The 23,269-nt window shown below is 41.5% G+C and overlaps 2 protein-coding genes across 3 annotated transcripts in view; one reads left to right on the forward strand and one right to left on the reverse strand.

The window, feature by feature from the left end:
* Positions 1 to 23,269, forward strand: part of CMSS1 (cms1 ribosomal small subunit homolog) — a 507,566-nt gene that overhangs the window by 41,306 nt on the left and 442,991 nt on the right. The gene's annotated exons all lie outside the window — the stretch shown is intronic.
* FILIP1L (filamin A interacting protein 1 like) overlaps positions 1 to 23,269 on the reverse strand; it is a 440,288-nt gene that overhangs the window by 26,900 nt on the left and 390,119 nt on the right. The window contains exon 5 of one of the 2 annotated variants that reach the window (XM_073616962.1): positions 2,748 to 5,487. In XM_073616962.1, coding sequence (XP_073473063.1) covers positions 2,748 to 5,487 — 2,740 coding nt within the window. Of the gene's footprint in view, positions 1 to 2,747; positions 5,488 to 23,269 lie in introns of those variants that run through there. The other variant, XR_012241775.1, reaches the window with a different exon arrangement.

Genomic DNA, 23,269 nt, shown 5'->3' on the forward strand with positions numbered 1-23,269 from the left:
GCTACTCACTTATGCGTTCGCTTCTGCACGTGAGCTCGGCGGGACAGGGGGGCGCATTAAAAATGTATTTATTTTTCTTTTCCTATTTATTTTACTTTTTATTCTTTATTTTTACACTGTTCTTTAAAAAAAAAAGTGTCACTTTTATTTCTATTATAAGGAATGTAAACTTCTCTTGTAATAGAAAAAAAGCATGACATGACCTCTTAAATATGAGATCTGGGGTCAAAAAGATCTCTTATTTACACTAAAATGCAATTAAAAAAAAATATATGTTTTAATTTTTTTTTTTTTTTTTAAATGTCTCCTTAAGAGCTATGGGTGGAAGTGACGTTTTGACATCGCTCCCGCCCTGCAATGGTATGGAGCCAGGTAGGGGCCATCTTCCCTTCACTCAGCTCCATACCACACAGGGAGAAGGATCTGATTGCCTCCGCTGCTGCCGGCGGCTCCGGTAAGCTGTGGAGTGCGGTGGGAGGTGGGGGGCCCTCTCCTGCCACCGATAAAAGTGATCTTGCGGCATATCCGCCGCAGAGACCGCTAATATCTGAAAGCTGACCGCTCCCGCTGAAGAAGTGGATACCGGGGTTATGGCAGCTAGCTGTTGCCATAACAACGATATTCCACTTCAAACAGAAGAAAAGTAAATTGCTCGATCCCCCCCCCCCCGTTGTGTTGATAGGGGAATCCCTTCCGCTGTGCTATTGTATTGTGACAGTGGGAGGTTTCCCCCCTCCTCCCATCAGAATACAATGAACACTGCTGGGAGCTATAGCCACCCATAGTGATCGCACAAAAAACTTTAACAGGCTGGTTGTACTGAAGTTGATCGATAGACCGACTTCAGTACCATCAGCCTGCCCATAGATCAGTGGTCTCCAAACTGCGGCTCGGGGGCCAGTTGTGGCCCTTTGCTTGCCTTTATCTGGCCCTTGGGGCACTATTCATCTCACTGATGGGAGACACTATTCTGCCCGCTGACACCAACAATGGGGCATAATTCCTGCCACTGACACCAACAATGGAGCACTATTTTTCCCCCTAATACCAAAGATAGGACACTATTTACTCCCACTAATGCCTAAATTAAACTCCTATTCCTGCTGGCCACTGTCCAGCCCCCCAAAAATAAACTGGCCCTTTGTTTAGAAAGTTTGGAGACCCCTGTCATAGATGGATCAAAAGTTCAGTGGGAACCAGCTGACTTTTGATCCATCTATGGTCGACTTTACAGTATGACCACCTTTCTCCTCGTTCCTGTCGTTTCCTGCTATCACTGTGTAAAGTGACTCAATTAAAAAAAAGAAAAAAGCTGCTGCAGGTAGATAGTGCAGGAACCTAAATGGACACACCAGCTACAACACTGCTGGGTAGTGTCAGAGCTTGTTTGCTTCCTCCAACGCCTTACAGGTTCTAATTGGCCCATCGCTATGATGAGCTGTCTAACTACTAGCCAATAATAATGTATATAAGGAGGCAGAAGTGTTGGAGCCTTTACATTCTTTTCACTTTATACTTTGTAGCTGTTTCTTTTTCATTTCTTTTCCTTTTTAAGTGATGAAGTCACTTTAAATCAATACAAACTCTTGAAAGAAGCCAATACACTTACATTTTTAATGTCAAATTTTAAAAATCCTGTCCATTTTAGGGGCAAAATAAACACACAGAACTGCCACAGGAAGCTAGAAAAAGTGTGTAACACTGCCTTGTAGGTCTTTAGTAATCACTTTGAACAGTACAGTAAACATGTCCTTATAACCCATAGCCAGTAGCTGCCAATGAAAAGTCTAATGTAGACTATATGGCCTAATATTTGTGGACACCAGAGCATCACATCTACATGAGCTTGTTGGACATCCCCTTCCAATGCCACAGGTAACAATATAGCAACCCCCACCCTATTCCCCTTGCTTCTAGAACTGCCTTCACAAGATTTTGCAGTGTGTTTTTGGGAATATGTAACCAGTTATTCAAAAGAACTGTTTGATGAGAAGACCTGGCTCGCAATCTGCACTCCAACAAACCATGCCTATATGGAGCTGGCTTTGTGCACAGGGACTCAGTCCTGGTGGTAAAGACACCATAAGGTTGGAAGTGCACAATGGTCTAATACATCTTTGTATGCTGCAGCATTAACTGTATTCTTTACTGGAAACACCTGAACTCAAGAAATTGAAGTGGTGTCCACAAACTTTTCGACATAATCTATAGTATATCTGTAAATGTGAATAAAATTGATTACTATATACATATCACATAAATATATTTTCCCCTCATCATAATTATTTGGCATATTATACCTAGCTAAGAATTGTAAGTACATTCTTACCTTTAAGAGTATTTTTAACCATGAATGTATGCCAGGCAAAAAAAAATGGACAATTAAGTGCACGTTTTATATGTAAGCAAAAGTCACCAAGAATAAATGTTATGAAGTTCAGGTTTACCACAATGACTTTACGCACAGTGTTTGTGGAAAAATAATACATTAAGGTATTTAATACATGTGCAAACTAAAACATATACTCCATACAGATATTGTAAATGAAAAAGCATACAATGTGTACGCACACCTGAATAAAATAATACATAGGAACAGACATTGGTTTCGTGTTTCCGGTCATGCACACAGATCTCCTTAAAACAATGTTTTTACAATTGTTTAGGGTTGCAAAACTTTGGTGGTGTGTTAGAGGATTTGGGTAGGAGTGGGTTTTTGGGATAGATCAGGTATGGATATTACTTACTGTAAATTGTGACTGCCGTGATTGTGGAGTAGCAGTTGGGGTTATAGTAATGCTGTTGGTGATTTTATTTGTGGGTTTACTTGGAATTCCATTAGTTAGTGAATGTCTTTTCTCTTGTACTGGAGTGAAAGGACTGCTAGGTCTTCTTAGATGGATATGAATTTTATTGTCCTCAGTAGTTATGACACTTGAAGTTGAGCTAGAACTGTTTGACCTTTGAAACTGCCATCCAGCTTGTTTATCGGGTGATACTCGAAAAACAGCATGAGTTCCCCCAACTTCCATTGGCTCTGGTGACAGTACACGCTCTGGAGAACTTGAAGAACTGGTTAAGGCCAGTACTTGGATTGGGGACATTGTTCTGTCTGGAGTTATGGAACCACATGAGTCAGGTGACCTAGGTCTTACAAAAGAAGTCATTGTAAAGGGGGACACCACTTGATCTGGTGTGACATATCCATCTGTTACTTTTGACTTCACAGGAGTCAAGGAACCATTTTGAATGATTGTTATCCTTTGTTTTGGAGTGCCACAGCTTGGTATCACAGCAGTGCTTGTAAAGGAGTGTGGGTTTTCTGTGGTAGGGCTGGTTATTTCAAGAGTGGCTGTGTTTTGTCCATGATCTGGTGTGACTTTGATATGTAACGGTTGACCTGGTGTATGTGTGAGGACCATATCTCCTGGATGGATGTAATTTCCATTCTGTTTTAATTGTACTTTACCATTTTGTGCCTGTTGGTTAGATTTTGTCCATGGTGATACTAATTTTCTGTTATTTAAGCTATTGTTGTTGGATGTGTTATATTTGAAAGCAACAGGAGAGTCTTCATCTTGTGTGTCATCATCCTCATTGTCACTTTCTTGGTATAATTGTCCATTTATGACTGCTCTCTCCAAAGGAACAAGACTTTTGTAATCAGGTGGTTCATTATATATCGGATCTGTCTGCACTTCCTTTGAGAACACTTGAAAGTCTGAAATTCTCCTTCCATTAAGGCTGGGCCGCAAACTCTTGCTAAAACGACGATATCGTTCAAGTTCCTTGGATAGGTTTTCCATTTCTTTAGTTAGCTCTTTGTTTCTGTTTTCCTGCTGCATGAGTTTCCTCTGAAGAACTGAATGATCTCCCTTCAAACGACAAATTGTGTCCTCTGTTTTCATGTAGTCATGGATCTTCTCCTTCAAGGCTGTAACTTCTCTTGAAAGGTGGCCAGACTTTGCCTCTTCTTCCTTTAACTTAGTCAACAGAATTTTTTCTTGGAAAGATCCTGATTTCTCAGCAAGCTTATAGTTTGCTAGTTCCAATCTTACTACTTCAAGTTCCTCAGAAAACATTTTGGCTTTTTGCTGCTCATTATAATACCTTTTCTCCAGAGATTCATACTCGTCCTCTGTTTTCATGAGGTCGTCTTCCATTGCTTTCATCTGCTTTAGGGTGTGTTTTAACCTTTCAACCTCTTGAGTAAGTTCTCTGATTTTATTGTTTTCCTGGTACAGTGTTTCTGACTGCTTATTTTCCGGCTTCATTTTGTTTTTCAGAAACTCCTTTTCAATTAATTCAAGTGACTGCAGTTTTTTCTTGAGGATGGTCACTTTGGACATAAGATCGTTGCCTTTTTCTTCTTCTGCTCTGAGTTTGCTTTTTAGCTCCTCATTTTCTTTAGTGACAGTTTGCAGCTTTTCCTGTAATTCTGTCTTGGACTTAAGAGATTTTTTACTTTCGTCTATCAGTTTTTCTGTAACGGATGTCACTTTGTTTTGCTCCTGCTGTAGTTGTGAATTGGCTGATTTGAGCTTCTCCTCAGTTTGTCGGATCTTTTCAGTAAAGGTCTTTCTTTCCTCCACAAGCATCACTGTTAAAGTTTTCAATTTAGTGAGATCCTCTTTGAGTACAGTTTCAGTTTTCCCAAGCCTTACTTCAATAGCTTCCAGCTCCCGGATTCGAACTTTTAAACTTTCTAGCTCATTAAACAATTGCTTGCTGTTGGCTCGTTCTTTTTCCAGGGCACTTTTAATGGATTGGCATTCTTGTTTACTTTTGCTAAATGCATCTTCCAATTTCTCCAGGTCATTAATCCTTTTGCTTAGCTTGTCAATTTCAACTTTTAGAGTTTTGCTTTGCGAGGACTCTTTTTCTAATTTCTTATTGAGATCTTTGCATTGTTCCTCCATTTTCATAAGCTCTTCATCTTTGCCTTCCATTTCAAGCAGACGTTTTCTCAGCTCCTCCACTTCTGTCATAAGACTGGAGTTTCCACATTCTCCCTTATTCACCTTCTCCTTTAGGTCATGAAGCTCATCCTCTGCTTTACGCAGAGTCTTGTTTGTTTCCTCAAGCTCATCTATTTGTCTGCTAAGTCCCGCCAGCTTTAATCTGAGTTGGCGGTTCTGAGTTTCTTCGCTGGTTATTTTGGCCATCATGGATTCATGCTCTTGGAAGAACTTACTTTCCTGAGTTTGAAGTTCTATTTCAAGTCTGTTTGCTTTTTGTTCCTCTTCTTCTGCCTTTACTTCTACAATGGCGAGCTTATCCTGTGCTTTTTGGGCGGTTAATGTTAACTCTTGGATCTTGACACTTTGTGATTGTAACTGCTCCGTCAACCTCTGTTGCTCATCGACCACAATTAATGCAAACGATTTCAGCTTTGTAAGCTCATCTCGAAGTTTGGTTATTTTCTTGTGGTTCTCTTTTCCTTTTTTTGACTGGTAAGTTGCTTCTTGTTCAATCAGTTTTTTTAACCTAGAAAAAAAGAAAAGTAAAAATAAGTTTAAATGAACAAAATCTTTTATTAAAAATAAAATGGAAAATGTAAAAAAAAAAGTACTTTTTTTTCTTTAATAAATATCTATGCTGCATAGATATTGTGTCAAAAAAGTAAACTAGGTTTTGGTTTGGATGCATTTTTTCCACCAGCTGATGCACATTTAGTTCTATAATACATTTTGCTGCATACTAGCATTTTTATTCTGAATTCTTTAGGTAACCATGGTAATAGACATTGCTTAGTAATCACTTCACTTTAGAGCAGTTGGACCAGTCTTGACCTCACACAACTACAGTAAATCCCCTACATAAGAACCTTCAAATTGCAAACTTTCAAAGATGGGAACATGTGTTTGCACAGTTTTTTTTTCATTGAACCCAGAGGGTTGAGCAAAAAAAAACCTGACAGATCGCAGTACCAACACAAGAAATGTTGCTGCAGCGATCTCCCTAGCTGCCCCATTGTGTTATGATGGGGGGGGAATCCCCACACCAGAACACATTGATCAGTGCTCACAGCCTTTGTCCGCATGCACTGATCCTTGCTGGACTTACGAATGAGCTCCCGGAACACTCATTCGTAAGTAGGGGACTTACTGTACTGGTAACATTTATGGAACCATAGGGTGCAATAACATGGGCTGACTCCTTTTCCCCTAGCATAATCTAGTCAACATTTTTTTGAGTTAGAAATATTCATTGTAGTGTCATTATATGTCAGCATATACTAGTTAATAGTTTTATATTAGCTAACGCTGACCATATAGGTAGTCTTTTGTCACCATTTGTTTACTTCCTTTTCTTTTACAATACATTTTTATACATAGCATTAAGCATAAGCATAGCATTCATTGCACAAGTTGGGGAACATTTCAAAATAAATATTGCCAGGTTACCCTGCACACAATGTGAATAACTGATATAGAGACTATTATCTAAAATAGACAGTCTGAAGTCTACCTGGGTCTAATGAAAAGTTTACAGCTCAGGTGATCGGTTTCATGCAGCCTTATGCTTGGTTTGGATCTTGTGTGATTCCACATTTGTCAAGATTTCTGTTTAGTTCAGTCTTAATATAGTAGTTGGTACAGTCTATTTATGACATGTATGGCCAACTTTAGTGTCCCAGCTTTGTTATTTGTCTTTAAGGGTGCTGCTTATTGTATTGTAAAGTAGCTAAGCACAATAAGCAAATGGCTTCTTTAACACTTTGACATCAGTTAACACACAGGTTGGTGTCCTTTTAAAGAGTATGCTAAGTCAAAACTTATTTTGAATATGACAGGATGCAGGATATGCTCACCCAAGCCGCTCCTTCCCTTGGTCTTCTGTCCCCAGCGCCAGCATCTCAACTGTGGGCACCCGGCTTTGACCGCTTGCAGCCGGGTGCCCACAGCACATGGACGAACTGTGCTGCACATTGTGAATGGTCCTGCAGTCTTCTGGCACCTGTAATGTGTCTCAAAAGACTGCAGGAAGGGGGGGGGACTTCCACCCCGATCCCCTAGGCCAGGTATAAACCCCCCACAAAAAAAAAAAAAATGCCATTTGTTGAAGGGGGTGCCTTAAAATGGAGCTTTCCCTTTTGGTTTTGGGTGGAGCTCCGCTTTAATGCCGGTGTTTAATCAGTCTATTGCAAAGTATTATAATGCAGACTATATACTGTATATATTTGTGAGCATTCATTAAGGCTGCATACTTTTTTATAAGACCAGGCCCTTTTGCCCCATTTTGGCTCTCTTTTTGTAACTAGTTTGGTTAAAGTTTGCTTGGTTATAGGTAATGTCCTTAAACAAACTATATTGTATTTTTATTTTTTTAACCAGTGAAAAACAAACTATATTTTGAAATAGGAAAATGCAGCTTATGTTCTAATGTGAAAATTCTTCCAGTTATCAAAACCTCTGTGCGCATCTGTAATGTCACTGTTTTATATATAGCAAAATAATGTATTAGGCTGTGTGCAAAATTGCATCCTTTATGTCAAAACTTCAACTCCAAGTGCTTAAATGTCATATATGATGTTGATTCTGAATGAAATGTGTCCTTACGTTATGAATAGAAACCATTATATGATCTCAAGGATCATTACACTGGACAAATACATGGTGCATTTGTGAAGGTAAAAAAGCTGTGGAAAATGAGGCTCTGCTCATTAATCAGGTTATTGCAGTTCCTATACTGAATACATAGGAAAACAGTACACAAGAGCGGAGATCATTGGCAGGTAATACCTTGGTTTCAGCCACCCTGGTTTCCTCTTTTTAACCCAAGATTTAAAAAAATATTTATACGTTGAACTGCTTTTCCTTACATGACTTTTTTGCTAAGTTGACCTTGGCCTGCCTAAAATGCACACGATTGCACTCCAGAACAGTAAAAACTGCCCGATGCTCAAAATAAGAAAAATCATGCACTTTTCTTAGAGTGGAGAAATAATGGAAGAGCCTACAACTGGTATTACTGGCGTCTGTAACCAGTGCTAGAGCAATTCCAATAGAAATGTATGCCTTTTATTAAACTTAAGCCTGGTATATACTATAAGCTTTTTTCCGTTACCCAAAGGCCGGCTTCTATTGGACTGGCTGCCATACACACGGACCAAACGTCGGCCAGTATTTATTGAACTGGCCAATGTCGCCCAGCATTTGGCCCGTATGTATGGGGCTTTAGGGTAGGCTAATGACAACAGTTGACAACAGTGGAAGTCCATGTGCTCTAGCTTTTTAGGTTCTTTTGGGGCCCTTGACTAGTTTTCAATATCCCACAGTAATGTACTTATTATGCCCCTAGCTAGAGTGCTAGACAAATTCCAAGACCTAGGTAACAAATCAGAAGTAACACTATAAGCAGGATGCATAGAACATTGTGAAAAGAGCTCAGGACTGTATACGCTGCCCTAGCCACATCAATGATGATCTATTTTGTACAGGCTCAAACCTTTTTTATTACCATCCAGGTTATGTGACTAATAACAAGGTCAGTATCTTGCCTGCATTAAAGAGGCTGTATCGGACAGTACATTCCATCAATCAAGAGCCCACAAAGAAAGGCACATGTGAGCTGCAGAGTGTCTTGCAACTACTCTCAGCAGCTCTACATCCCTCCCATTTGTTTTCTCTAGCTGGATATACCAAAACAGTCAAAGCCACAAACTGTGTATGTGCTCTTTTGGTGCTTCCCCTTTTATTGCTTCCACTGGTGCCTTTTGATAAAGAACTTGTACTCGTGTCAGTGTTATTAGTGTTGGAAGTTTTATATTGTTCTTCCTTTATGGTATTTATATGCTATCAACACGTTGGAGTCTCTTTATAAAACAAATTGCTATACGAATGTCTTGGCACTTGCACAGCTGTTGCAAATAATTTTAATATGTTATTTCCTATGATTGTCAGCTCCATCTAGTTGTCGTAATGCAGTATTTTCCTGAAATGCCTTAATCAGGTAAAAACCATATTATGGTCATTTGATGGAGCTTGCGGTCATAGAGATAATAAAATGTGACGAAGTTTGTGAATTATTAAGACTTTGCGGATGCTGAGACATTTGCACAGCAATTTTATTTTTATATAAATAGGCTACATTGCGTTGGAGTATCTTTGCTCCTGAAAGAGTTTAGAATTGATTGCCCTTACCACAGTCCTATACATAAGCTTGTACCAATAGTTCAGAAAAAAAGTTACCCAAGCACTATGTTTTTGGATGCAGCGGAGCACCTGGAAGAAGAAATGGTACAAAGCTGAAACTGAATGCAAGAGTGCAAACTACCTAATTTATTTTGCTGCAGGGCAGTCCTGTTTCCAAGTACCTATATATTCCGGCTACGTCTAGCAGAAGCTTGGCTTACAATATGGCGGGGTGCATCCTTACTGCATGAAGACTGTTCTTTGAGTGCTGGGAGATCAGCTTTGTGAAGTTGGGTAGAAGTACACATAGGTATGGTGAAACACTCAACCTGATTTATTAGGTTTGGAAGCATACAAGAAAAATCCTATAAGAAGTCTTAGAAAATCCATAGGTTTCAGAGGGTGTTGGATATTCAAACGTAATATAACCATCATTGAAACACTCTCCTAGTGCAGTGATCCCCCAAGCATTGTTTCTTTTTTTTGGCTCAGGTGAGCTATACTGTAAAGTCAATGGAGAAGGAGGAGGTAAGAGGAGAGCTGCTGCAGAAATCTCCCTCCACTGAGTCTGGCTGCATCCATTTTAACCGTGGGCAGCTAAAGCTGCTGCCTGTCCACTTCCTGGATTTACACAGACAAACAGAGGCACACCTCCAGCTCTGTTGCTCTCATTGGCCCTCTTATGACTCACCCCCCCCTCCTTTCTTGGCAAACTCTCTCTCACGATAGTGAGAGAGAGAGCTGTGCATGATGTCATAAGCCTAGGTTTTTTAACCAGACAAGAGAAGGGAAGTGGGCTGTATAAGGTATTGACTGGCAGAAAAAAAATGGTTTTACTATCCAAAGTTAAAACAACAAGGGCAGAGGATTTAAAGATTAAGAAATGACTCAAGTTCCGCTTTAAGCTGCCCAGCAATGCTCCCCACTGTGTCTTTGTGTTCTGATAGTGGGGAAACTCCTCCACCTCCCTGCTATCAGAATACACTGATCGGCACTGCAGTGCTGATTGTACAAAAATGTTCCAGCAGTCCCATTTGTGAGAAGTTGATCAATAGGTTGGATTCTCATGAACGTACATGGATCGAAATTCATCCAGTTCCTGCTGAACCAGACAAATTTCAGGGCTGTCTCCTGGTATTAGAAGCGACTCATGCATATAGCAGTGGAATGACAACAGCTAGAACTCACAATCCGTGCTTTGGATCAAGGCAAGTACACACTTTAGAGGGATTTACTTAATGTTCATTTTATTTCAGAGGTTTACAACCACTTTAATGGAAAACTATCACAAGAAAAACACGGGAGTCCGCTTTTGCTGACCACTCCTAGTTACCTGACTTTCACACTGACCATTTTCTTCAGTACTGGCTCAAAAAAGTATGCATGTAAGGACTTGACATTCCCGATTTACATACTTTTCCTAGGTCAGAGGCTTAAATGCATTTACAGGAGGTTACAACAGCAACCATCAAATATCTATATTAATGCTCACCTTCCCTAACTCCTGCACCTCCCTCACCTTCTTCACACAGGATATTACTGGTACTAGCCAGTTGGCTTCTTCTCGCCTTGACCTGCATTTCCAAATGTAGGTTCTCTTTACATCTTATCTTTGGGTAAGTCTTTTTTTGTGCCCCAGCCCTCCCATCATCTTCTAGAGAACAGCCTCTTTGTTTTCAAAACTCTTCTTCAGAGTCCCAGTGACATCACCAGCTACCTTTTTTGTAGTGCCGGAGGAGTCATGTGCTGGGCTACGTCACATAAGCTGACCATAGATGGTTGGCCCTGCAAGCACCACCTGGCTAGGCAAAAGCCAATTTAAAAAATTGAGCAGGGTGCAAAATTATCGGCCAAATAGTAACGGCATCCTATCAGATCCAGTCAGTAATTGGTAGCAGGTATCATGGCTGCCTAAATACAGTAGCCAGCAGTGGAGACTCCTCCATCCACGCTGTTGGTATGGATAGGGGATTGATTGATTTCTCTCACGTTCAGCCCATGTATGGCAACCTAGTTAAACGCTTGCTTCATTTTATTTTTTTGAGTAACATTTTCTCCCTAGACAGCTGTTTCAAGGAAAAATAAATGCTTCCACAAGAACGAAATGAAAAAGCTTTGAAAGGTTAGACACAAGCTAAAACTTTTTAGACATATTGGCTCCATGACTCCTGAGAATTTTCCGTACCTGGCATACGGCACACAAGCGGTAATGAAACTTGGGTAAGCCATTTTCCTTTTGTAACGCTAAAATGTTGTTTAATTGTAAATTCCTCTAACTGCAGGAATTTCAGGAAAATGATCTCACGGCTGGGGTAATGTATATTATTGCAGTACAGTGGAGATTCCAGCTGTCAGGCAGCCTGTTCACATCACATAAGGGCAGGTGCGTGTATTTATCACCAGATGAAGATCTGTCAGGGTGATTCACCCTCTGATTTATACTGCAATTTACATGCCGGGGTGGCAGCTGTCACTTTTCCCATCACCTCAGGGAATGACGTTCTATAGGTATTGCTGTTGTATAATACATCCAGGTCACGTTACCCCAGGGGTATGACGAGAAAAAGCTGTGTCTTAGCACAGCATAGCCTTCAAGTTCTTTACTTTGTTTTCCCATAAACTCTGTTTTTCTTGAGCTGTTCATGATAAATATTAATTTGTAACAAAAGTCATAAGTAATAAAGTAATAAAAATATTTTTGTGGGTTGAATATGTCTATGTATACCTCTTTTTCCAAAAAACCTTTTCACCTTCCAACTAAAATTCTTTCTATTAATTGGATATTGGCCATCGCACATGCGCACTGCAGTGTACAGTGGACCTGGGTGTCAGAATATTGAGTGATGTCATCTGTGGATGACCAATGGCTGAGGACAGAAGCCTGGGAGAAGATGGCAGACACCTGGCAACAGAAGGTAGTGCAGACGTTGTAGAGGGGCACTCAAGCAGGTAAATCTGCCCTAACATACATACTTGCACATTATGGCAAGAGCTCTGGGGACCCACAGCAGTATAGTTCCACTTTAAAGCTTTGTAAACCCTAACAATTTAACTTTTCTTGTTTTGCCCCTTTTGGCCTGTTAGATAATGCTTTTAAAAGTCTTAAATAATAAATATCCTGTGCACTAAAAATCTAAGCAATGTTGTCAGCTCTGACAAGTTTACATCTGTGGGCTACAGAACCCCGTCCCTTGGTTCTCTTCAACCGGTCGACACCGGCTGATGTTCGGCCCATGCATACCAGGCTTTAGCAGGCACGTGGACCTGGGCATTTGGTCAAAGGAAGGGGAAGACTCTGATCTTAACTTTTGGTAGAAATCAAGTTATCCTAGACACTCAGGCCCCTTTCACATTGGTACATTACAATAATGCACAGTAAAACCCAAGCACTGTGGTGCAATTCATTTTGAATAGCACCCTAGGGCAATGTTAAAGCAGCAGACAAAGCACCCGCAAAACCTTGGAGCTCAGTGCATTGAAAGAAGAAGTGTGTCTGTGGTTAAGGTTTGCTGCCAGCCCATTCTAAATTAATTAGCTGTCTTAATGCAGCCTGTTCCAATGCACAGTAACACACTGTTAACACTGGTGTGCTAGTGCATCTTAAAATGTGAAAGGGGTCTTGGTTACATGGCTGACTGTTGTGTCCCGAAACGTATTTTCTCCAAGAAAAAGTTGTTTTGTGACATCTTCTACTGTTTGGGCTATTAAGGGAATGGGGTGGGCAGCAAAGTGAGGATCTTGTTATTAACATAGAGTACTCCATAAAGGAAATTTCCACCTTTTCGTGGCTCATAACTCCATCCCAGATGGCAAAGATAACTTGTCACAAATATGTGGCAGTGTTGAATTGTAAGTCTTGTTAACGTGCATATTTTCACTGCCATTTTGTACACTTGCAGAGCACTTGAAGCACAAGTTCTAGTTGACACTTTTCCAATTTGTAGCAAATTTGCGTGGCAAGTCTTTAGCAAGAACTAAGTTACAGTGGTGAGTCTAGAGCAAAAGCTGAAGTTGATCTGGAGTCATGCAATGCGGACTTGCTGCAATTGTGCAATAAACGTGTGAAGCCTTCCAAGTCTAGGAATAGCTTAGCCAGTCATTTTCAAACTTGCTGCTCAATTGCTTGCTATCTGGGATTTGTGCCACTATCTATGGATAAAAAAGAAATGTATTATTACCACATATAACTAGAATACACTGTGGTCCTAGAGGGGCTGTGATGGACTTGAGAATGGGCAGATATCTCCCCAGTCATTCTTGGGTAGACATTTTTTGCCCATTCATTGTCGACCATCCTGCTGTATGGTTGTGGAGACGAGCCACACAGATAGACAATTGTGTCCTGTCGGTTTGAGAGAGAGGGGGACATGTATGGCCGAAGGAAGCAGCAAATGCAAAATTACTTGGTGTAGTATTTATATGAGGAAAACTTGCACGCAGGATTACGTGGTACTGTTTTAGTAGTATTATACATGTTTAGGACTTGAACATTGATGCAGAGGGTGTTATAAGCTTACTGATAGATCCACCTTTATTCCTTGAATAGAAGTAATTCTTTAGTCAGAGTTTCCCCCAGGGGCTTATCTGCAAACCAGATGGTGATTTCCTGTTATGCTGGATTGTGTGAGCAGGCCAGATAATCTAATCATACTTTGATGGTGTCGTCCAGATTGTGTTTTGGTGATGTAATGTCATTATTCCCCACATGTGGCACGCAGCTATACATTAGCCATTACAGCACCTGCATTTCACCATTGTCTATGACCCAGTATTCAGCATGGTGTGTGTCCTCATTTTATACAGACAAGCCTTTAGAGCTAGAGGCACTTTATTTCAACACCAGACTCTTAGCGATAGTGTCACTCATCAAATACTAAACTCCCTCGTTTGCTGCAGTACTCTAGACATACTTTAGTACTTTACAGAGCACAGGATGATCTGGCTGTATATCGACTTATTAGGGACCTGTCAACTTCACACTATAGCACTTGGGGCTCGTACACTCTATTCCTGGAATTCATAAAGTCTGGTGCAGACAGTCTCTAATGTGCTCTAAACGTGGTGCAGTGTGCGCCAAATTTACATGCTTGTCTAGAACTTGCACTTGAATTTGGTACATGCTGTGCCACTATTAGAATGCATGCAAGACCCTTTCGCAAAATCTGTTTGCACCAGTTTCTCTTTGTACTCCAGAAGAGAGTTGGTCTTAATTAGCTCCACATTCACAGAATGCAAACCCTGTATTTTATTTTGAATTTGGAGCATTCAACGCACCACAATGTAAGTGGCGAATTTTAGAACTACCTGAACTTGGTGCACGAGTCACTGTCAGAACCTAGAATGTCAGAAATGCTTCATGAATTTGGTGCAATACATTAACAAGAGGAATTAACGCCAGAAAATTGGCGCAGCAGCTTTAATAAATTCCCTCCTATATCCATTGAGCTGCATAGAGCTACATTCACACAAGTGAGTAGCACAACCGGCGAACTCCAGCAGCAAGCTTCTGTGGATTCCTGCAGCTGGAATGACAGGTGGGTGCAAAGAGCTGAGGCCATTCAAAACATTAATAGGCTGACAACAGCCACAGCTATCCATGACCATTTGTGCAGCCAGCGACTGGCTACTCTGTGTGCTCAGCCAAGATCAGTAATTGCTGACTGTGTGAATATTCCTAAATAGCTGTGGATGCTCATCCTATACAAAACAATGACATGCTGACGGTGGCGGAAGCTATCCATGACAGTTTGCACAGCCAGTGATTACCTGCAGTTAGGATTGTTGGATTTAGATGCATGTCCAAATCTATCCTAAAAGTGTCTTAAGGTGTTGCCGTGCGCTGCATAAGGCCCCTTTCACACGGAGCGGATCCATCCAAGCGGAATCCACCTGCTCAGCGTTTGATCTCTCTGCTGATCCCCACTGTGCAAGCGGATGACAGGTCCCATCTGCTCCGCTATGCAGAGTGGACAAGGACGGAGACCACTCTACTCTATGGGGCAGTGGGATGGAAACGGACTGCGTGTCCGTTTCCATCCGAATATCATCTGATCTGATCCATAAACACATGTCCGCTGACATCCGCCTCCCCATAGAGGACAATGGGTGGCCCGATCAAGTCCACCTGAATTGTGTGAAAAGGGCCTTAATATGGAGCATGTCTGTAATTTTACAGAGCACATATCAATGCATGTCATCACAGTGCATCGCAATGCCCATCGATGCATAGACTTGAATTTATTGCCATGTTGTGACACATTAAAGCCGACCTTCAGTAATTTTTTTCAACTTTCCATCTATTAAATCTTCTGCCCTTGTTTTAACTTTTGGATAGTACAATTTTTTTTTTTTCTGCCAGTAAATACCTCATATAGCCCACTTCCTGTTTCGTGTATAGTCAAATCCAGGAAGTGAACAGGAAGCAGCTCACAGCTGACCACAGTTTAAATGGATGCAGTCAGACTCGGTGGAAGGAGATTTCTGCAGCATATTTGACGAGTACAGAATAAAATAATATGCAAAGTGGTTGGAGGGAAGCTTCAGAATGGCAAAGATGTTTTTATTACAAATTATGTGAGTAGTCCGCAGTTACTCTTTATTAAAGTTAAAAGAAGAAAAAAGTGAACAGTTTATTGGGTTGTAACAACAGATTGCACCACCCCTCTCTGCCCCTACACAACCCACACAAGCCTGCACACATTTTAGCATGCGGACTGGTGTAAACAGGCATTTAGTGTATCAATATCCAAAAATATAGATCGTTGAAACCTGTAAGCTTTTTGTTTTATATTACTGTCTGTGTCTCCTGTCGGAAAAGTCACTCTATATGAGCCAGAAGACAAAGTGATGGGAAATCTAAAATGGTACAGTTGTCCCAGGATGGGAGCGGAGATATTCCTATGAGGACATCTGTTCCCATGAACACTAAGAGAGGATTTTCCCTTGTTTTGGAGAGATTATGTGCAACTTGCTGTTGTGTCTCTAAGACAGGATATGAGGAGAAATCTCCCCAATCGGTAGGGAAAAAAAATCAGGGTTTTTGCTTTGGATACATTTTCAGACATTTCCATTTAAGAAGCTAAATACACAGTTGTAACACATACATGGGAATGGTTTTGTTTGGCAAAGAATTTGGCATGTATACTTATGAACCACCCAGAGTGTTAAATTATGAGGGTGACAACACTTTAGAATCTGATGACACTGTCCCCCCTCTGAATGCTCTTGTTTTACTAGTAAGCATAACCACCCTGGTGAGGCCCACCATGAGCTCATTCCTTCTTGTAAACTCACTTAATTACCTCTCAACTATCAGTATACAAAGAAGGCACTCACATTGCAAGCCTGATTACAGATTTTGGTGATCTTCCAGGGTCCTCAACTATCCAAGTTACATGCAATAAGAAATGGCTTCTGAAAATAGTAAACTAATATTTCAACATTGTTGTTGCTGGCAAATTGAATAAAGTTTCTTGTGAAAAAATATTAAATCCCTTCCAACTGCTACAGCCATTAACCAAATAAGTGGTCATCCATAATTGGAGAGAGAGAATAGCATATTTTGAGTCAGTATTGCAGTGTTTAGTTATGAAAGTACTTTTTGGTGTGATTTCCACATTTATGTATGCTCTCTCTTTTTATAACTCTGTTATTGTATTAAGTATAGTGATTTGTAGATTATACGCTACAAAGACTGCCATTGATACAAACTATCAGCCACACAGGGTGAGGGGTTTTCAATCAGTCAGCTGACTTCTAGACTTGCATTGTGGGAAGAAACCGTAAAGTAAAGCTGATGGGTAGCGCTACAAAGCAGAACTTACATATGTACAAAGCAAATATGGCCTCCCCTATTTAGATATACATACATATAATTCACGGGATGTGTCAGGAATGTACCTGTCACATTGTTGTGCTCTCAAAAATACTGTCAAACCATCAAATGGCTGGAGTCATAACTGATCACATGCGGCATCATGGCACTTGAAGATCAGACAGAGGCCAAGATTGCAGCTTCCATGGCTGAAAACGATAAGAGGGTTTAATTCCCATTTAAATGTTAGTTAAAGTGATTGTAAAGGTATTTTTTTTTTTTTTTTATTAATAGCAAACCTATCTATGCTTGCCTGCTCTGTGCAATGGAATTGCACAGAGCGGCCACAAACCTCCTCTTTTCGGGTCCCCCGCCGGCGCTCCTGGCGTCTCCCCTCTGTCCAGTGCCCCCATAGGAAGCCACTTTACATGGGGACACTCTTGTGTGCTCTCACCTGAGCCCCGCTGCTGTGTCCATTGACACATACAGTAGGACCCGGCCCTCCAATGGCTCTGTGCCCCTTCCAATGGCTCCCAGTGCCCCAGCGAGACCCGGAAATGAGGGGAGAGAAGAGCTGCAGACGTGCACAGCGCTGGATTGAATGAGGGCTCAGGTAAGTAAAAGTGGGGAGTGAGGGGAGATGCTGACATCTAAACATTTTTTACCTTAATACAAGGAATGCATTAAGGTAAAAAATGTTATGCTTTACAACTGCTTTAAGTCTAAGGGCAGAGGTGTAATACTTTCCTTATTTCTCGCTCTGGCAGGCTTCGGCAGGCATCCAGCATCTGTACGACCGGTCCCCCTACCAGCCTCCTCTTTATGGCACTCCGGATTGTACATAATGCTAAGAGCCTGCCCACAACCCTGGGTGTCAGATAGAAGGGGAGAACACCAGAGCCTGCTAGACTGAGGAATAAAGTAAGTAACACAGCCAAACCTTACCCCCATCTTCTGGATTGCAGAGTGTTGTGTCACTATCCTTCCATTGAGATTCATAGGGAACAATGAGTACCCTAAATCTCATGAGAAGACACTCAAGCGCAGTGCAAAAGCATCTTCACGCAAGATTGGGGATCTTCATCATTCCCAGGATCTCACCAGTAGGATTGTAATGCCTAGGCATCTCAGGTAGTGGACAGCAGTAAGGCAAGTATATAGTCTTTTTCAATGCTTTGACTTCTCTGGGTACTCATTTGCCCTTCTAATATACTGTATAGCAGTTTGCTATAGTAGGCAACATTGGATTTTACTGCAACGTGTGCTTTAACAAGCATCAACATGAGAAAAAGCACACCTGCACAATTTCTGGCCAACATAGCACAACACGGTGTACAGTACATTCACATCTGTGAGTTGGGGTGTAGGTTTGTTTCTTTACACTGTATATTTACTATAATGTACTTTGGGAAAGGCATTTAAAATGAATAGCATTTCAAAGTAAATCTACCACTTGATGTGTTGCACATGCATTTATGTGCATCACAGTGCCCCTAAAACGTGCATAGGTGTGCAGGGACCCCTAAGATTGCTCCTGGCTTCCAGAAAAGATGAAATCTCCATTATGCCCTGAAAAATAACTATGAGAAATTTTCAGAAGTCTGTACAAATCTTATATTATGTTCCCTGGCTGACCATCTGATGCTGTCGCATGACAGAGCTGTGAGTCAGAAGCTGCCATGGGTCCTTGCATTACACGGGTCTAATGTACAAAGGCCTTATAAGGGAACACTTCAAGGAATTTTCATGAAGAACTGCACAACATGGCTATATTTATCATCATCCTTTAGTGTTTAAATGAATGTTTTGATAAATTCAGACTGAGCAGAAAAAGTCTGTACATGGGAATTGTGGAAGTACAAAGTAGAAAGTGTTTTCCTTAGCAAAGTCCTTGCCAGAGCATCTGAAGAGCAGCTGGTAGAGCTTTGAGGGATGTTCTGATTCTCAGCTGGTTGGCTGCACCCTTGTTTCTGGTACACTTCATCTCCGGAGTATTGAAGCATCAAATATACTTTTTTTTTTTTTTTTTTTACTTGGCCTAATAACCGCCTTGATCTATTTTGGTGGAAACTCGTCTTTTGTTTCCAATAATGTGTTTGTGTATATGTTGGATAAAGTTGGGGTTTAATATGCAATCTTATTCTCCATAGTCACATAGTTGTTGATTCCCCAATTCACTCATTAATCCTGGAACCCAAAGCCTTCCTTCTTATGGCAAGGCTTAAAGCAGAACTCTGAATACACATTTGAAATATATGTTTACTGTTTTACTTGTCAAGGCATTTTTAAATTTGTCCAGCCAGTCTTGTGATTTACATGCTTCAGCCACACTGCACAGCCAGGAAGAATGGTTTACTGCATCATAGATCATATCCCAGCTAACTGGACAACGGTGATGGTGCTGAATATCTATTGGGAGGACTGGAGGCAGAGGGTTGATATAAGGAGCTGAGGCAGGAAGTATATTTGGTACCTGCCTTTTTGTGCATTGTGGCAGATATGTGTAAACCAGAAGATTGACTGTACAGAATTATTGGATTTTTGGTCAATTAAAACTGTAAATATGTATGTGTTTAGTTTCTACCACAATCTTTTCCTGTATTGCACATGCCAATGGCATCCTTCCAGACAATATAACCTTGGAAGTCCCAATTTTTGATCTACAACTGATTTTTTAGGCTTCATCTTCTGCTGTCACTTGTCCCAATTTAGACCAAGTGAACTGGATTAAACCCAATCCTCCCAGTAATTAGTCTACTTAGTCCGAAACTTGTAGGGCCCTGACACTAAGGACATAGACAGTTATTAACATATCCTGTTATTTTGCTCTGAATGAGCAATCAACAGTGCAGTCCGCACTTATTTTAACAAAGTTCAGAGTAAGGCCAGTGCTTTTTTGTGAGTATGTTGGATAGAGCTATTAATTCTCACCAGTCCTTGGTATCAAGAGTGTTTAAAGTGGAACTTTAGTCAGAAAATTAAGTCCTGCTAGAACACTTCAGGCTGTTCTCTTTTGCAGGTATAGCTATGTAAAACATTAAGGCTGGGTTCACACTATTGCGAATTGGATGCGGGTTTCCCCAATTTGCATGTCAGAGTGTGACCGGCTCTCAATGGAGCTAGTTCACACATCTCCGGGGTGGCTGCGGAGCGAATTGCACTGGAGTCCTGTGCGTCTTCTGGTCAGTTTCGTGTCTGAATTTAGCCAAATACTTGGACTGAAATCGGACCTGAAATGGTGAACAGGGAAGCATTAGACCCCTGCTGTGCGAGTCGCCCCGCACGGCAGTGTGAACCCAGCCTAAAAATAAGTGCCTATACTGTTTAAAATCCAGTAATGCACTGTTTCGCCTTGCTCTGCACATGCTCAGTTGCTCTTCATTTTTAGGCACTGCCGAGTTTGTAGAGATCGATCTGCTGACAGACTTGCAGCAGAATTAAACCCGCCTATCCTTTACAGTCAAGGAAGCTGCTTCTGTTTGATTCGCAACTGCCATGGTGGTGCACATGTGATCAGTTATGACACCAGCCATTTGATGGTATGACAGTTTGGTTGAGGACACAAGCACATGGACAGTTAGCCATCTCAATATTCCAGTAATGTAACTGTTTTTTGAAAAACCTTTAAATTGATGGCTTTAGTTCCGCTCTTTGATTTACTGCTGTTCAGGGGCTCTGGGCTTCAGCAAAATGGCAGCCTCTGTCAAGAAAACAGTGCAAGACTGGAGGCAATTTACAGCACATACTGATTTTGGTAGGGTAATTATTATTGTGGAATGTATGTTCCCTGCTAAAAAAACATCAAGTTGTTATGAGCCCCACCTGAACTAGCACCCCCCCCCCCCCCCACTTTGTGTCCTCAGATCTGTGAGGACATGGCCTAAAATGCCTTCTGGCTACTAAATTCTACTCTCTGACTCTTAGGTGGTAAATGAATCTATATTAGTAGCAGTAGATTATCCTACTAAAGTACACACAGTATTACTTGCCATTCCAGTTTAGTATAGATAGTGTTTGTGAAACCCTGACTAGCATTCCTCTCTACAGAGTAATGTCATTCCACACATGCTAGGTACTCACGTCATTGTATGGAAGCAGCGAAGAACCACAGCTAGGCATAGCTACAGAGTGACGGGACACTTGTGGGCCACAGGCCCAAACCTTGACATCCCCTCTACCTTATTTAGCAGCAATATTCTCTATCGTCTTTCTCTTCAATTCACTTTCCCTTTTTCAGTATGTTATGCAGTATTTCATATTTATGGTACTGAACTAAACTTTATTGCAACAGTAAGTCACAGACATGATTAGATAAAATAGTATTTGATATTTCAAGGCCTATGATGTATTTGGATCCCTTTCACATGGTTACTCTCCATTGATTCTCAGTAGGGGATCCATAGATTGATCCCCTGCTGAGTCAGATTACAACAGAAAACTCCTGTAATCCCTTTGTGTGCTTGGATGTAGATGGAGCTGCGTCCACCTATATCCCCTCATATCCTTTCAGGTCTGCAAAAGTGAACAAACTTCTTGTGTTCAGTTCAAATAATATGAAGGAACCTGAAAATGGATGGATGCACAACTGCTTATATATGATCACACATAGGAATACATTACAGGCTGTTTTTGACCTGTCTAATCATAGGTCAAAAACAGACCGATGCAATGCCAATGTGGTAAAGACCCTTAAAGGAGAAGTATGTCCAAAGCTTTTTTGGCCCTAGTTCTGTAGGTCACAGGAGTGCACTTAGTTCTGCACTCCTGTTACCCAGATTCAGCCAACAGAGGGCTAAAGCCCTCTGTTGGCTGATGTCACAGGGCCGTTCCATGCTGTGAAGGGATCCCGACAATTATGTCAGGATCTGCCCAGATGCCTGAACAGCAGCTGGCTCAGCCTTCCAGTGAGCCCCTGAGAACCTGATCCAGCTGCTACCATCTCAGTCACAGCGCAGTGCTCCAGTGAGCACTGGAGATGCAGAGCACAGAGTGGTGACTGACAGTGCTTAGAGTGGACCTGAGAACTGAGAGATCAGCAATTTTTGATTGCTTAATTCTCGGTGTAGAGGCGAGGGTATAGAAGCAGCATAGGTCCACCTAGATGAATATGAAACTCTACTGCAGGGGTCTCCAAACTATGGCGCTCCAGTTGTTCAGGAACTACAATTCCCATCATGCCTAGTCATGTCTGTGAATGTAATGCTGCGTACACAAGATCAGACTTTCTGACGGGAATGTGTATGTTCCGAACATTTGTTGTCGGACTTTCCACCAACAAATGTTGGCTAGCAGGTTCTCAATTTTCTGCCAACAAAACTTTGTTGTCGGACTTTCCAATCACGTGTACACAAGTCCGTCGCACAAAAGTTCACGCATGCTCGGAATCAAGTACGAGCCGGAAGCGCTCGGTTTTGTAAAACTAGCATTCGTAATGGAGATATCACATGACTATTGAACTTCCTTTTTATCGGCTCGTCGTATGTCTTGTATGTCACTATGTTCCTAATTGTTGGCCAACATTTGTGTATGCAAGACAAGTTAAAACAAAGTAGGTCCCCCCAGCAGCAACAAACAAAATTCCACGGTTTTGTTGTTGGAAAGTCCGATCGTGTGTGCGGGGCATGAGAGTTTTATAATGCTTCATGGGACGTGTAGTTCTGCAACAACCGGAGGTCCGTAGTTTGGAGATAGCTGCTCTACTGTGTCCATGGCTGCATTGACAGTCTTTCTCTGCTTAGGCCGCTTTCACACGGACTTTTCGATCAGGTCTGCCTGTCAGTTTTTCAGATGGACCTGTTCGAAGCCTCAATTCACTCCTATGGAGCAGCGGATGTCAGCGGTGACCTGTCCGCTGACACCCACTGCTATCCGATCCAATCCTGTCCATGAAATCAGGACGGGGTGGTGACCCTATTTTCCTTTTGTCTGGGGGATTGGATGGGATGAAAACGGACAGCCAGTTCGTTTTCATCTGATTTCCCCATAGAGGAGAGCAGGACTCTGACTGGTCAGTCTCAGCACAGTGAGTGGAGACGGACCTGTCATCCACCTGCTCAGCGGAGATCAGCGGATTGATCCCCTGCTGAGTATGCGGACAAGCCCGTGTGAAAGGACCCTAAGTGAGCTGACCAATGCAAAGCATTATACAATTTTGTTGTTCAATTTCCTTTAGAATTGCCTTCAACTATGTAGTGCAAGGGCCTGCCTGATTGCATATACATGTTAAGTGTTTGTTTAGGTTTGACTTCATATTATTTGGTTTTGGTAAATCTAAAGGAAAATTGTAAAATGTATGGCCAGCCTAATGGTACACACGATC

The sequence above is a fragment of the Aquarana catesbeiana genome, linkage group LG02 (genome assembly GCF_042186555.1).
Source record: "Aquarana catesbeiana isolate 2022-GZ linkage group LG02, ASM4218655v1, whole genome shotgun sequence".
Taxonomy (NCBI): Eukaryota; Metazoa; Chordata; class Amphibia; order Anura; family Ranidae; genus Aquarana; species Aquarana catesbeiana.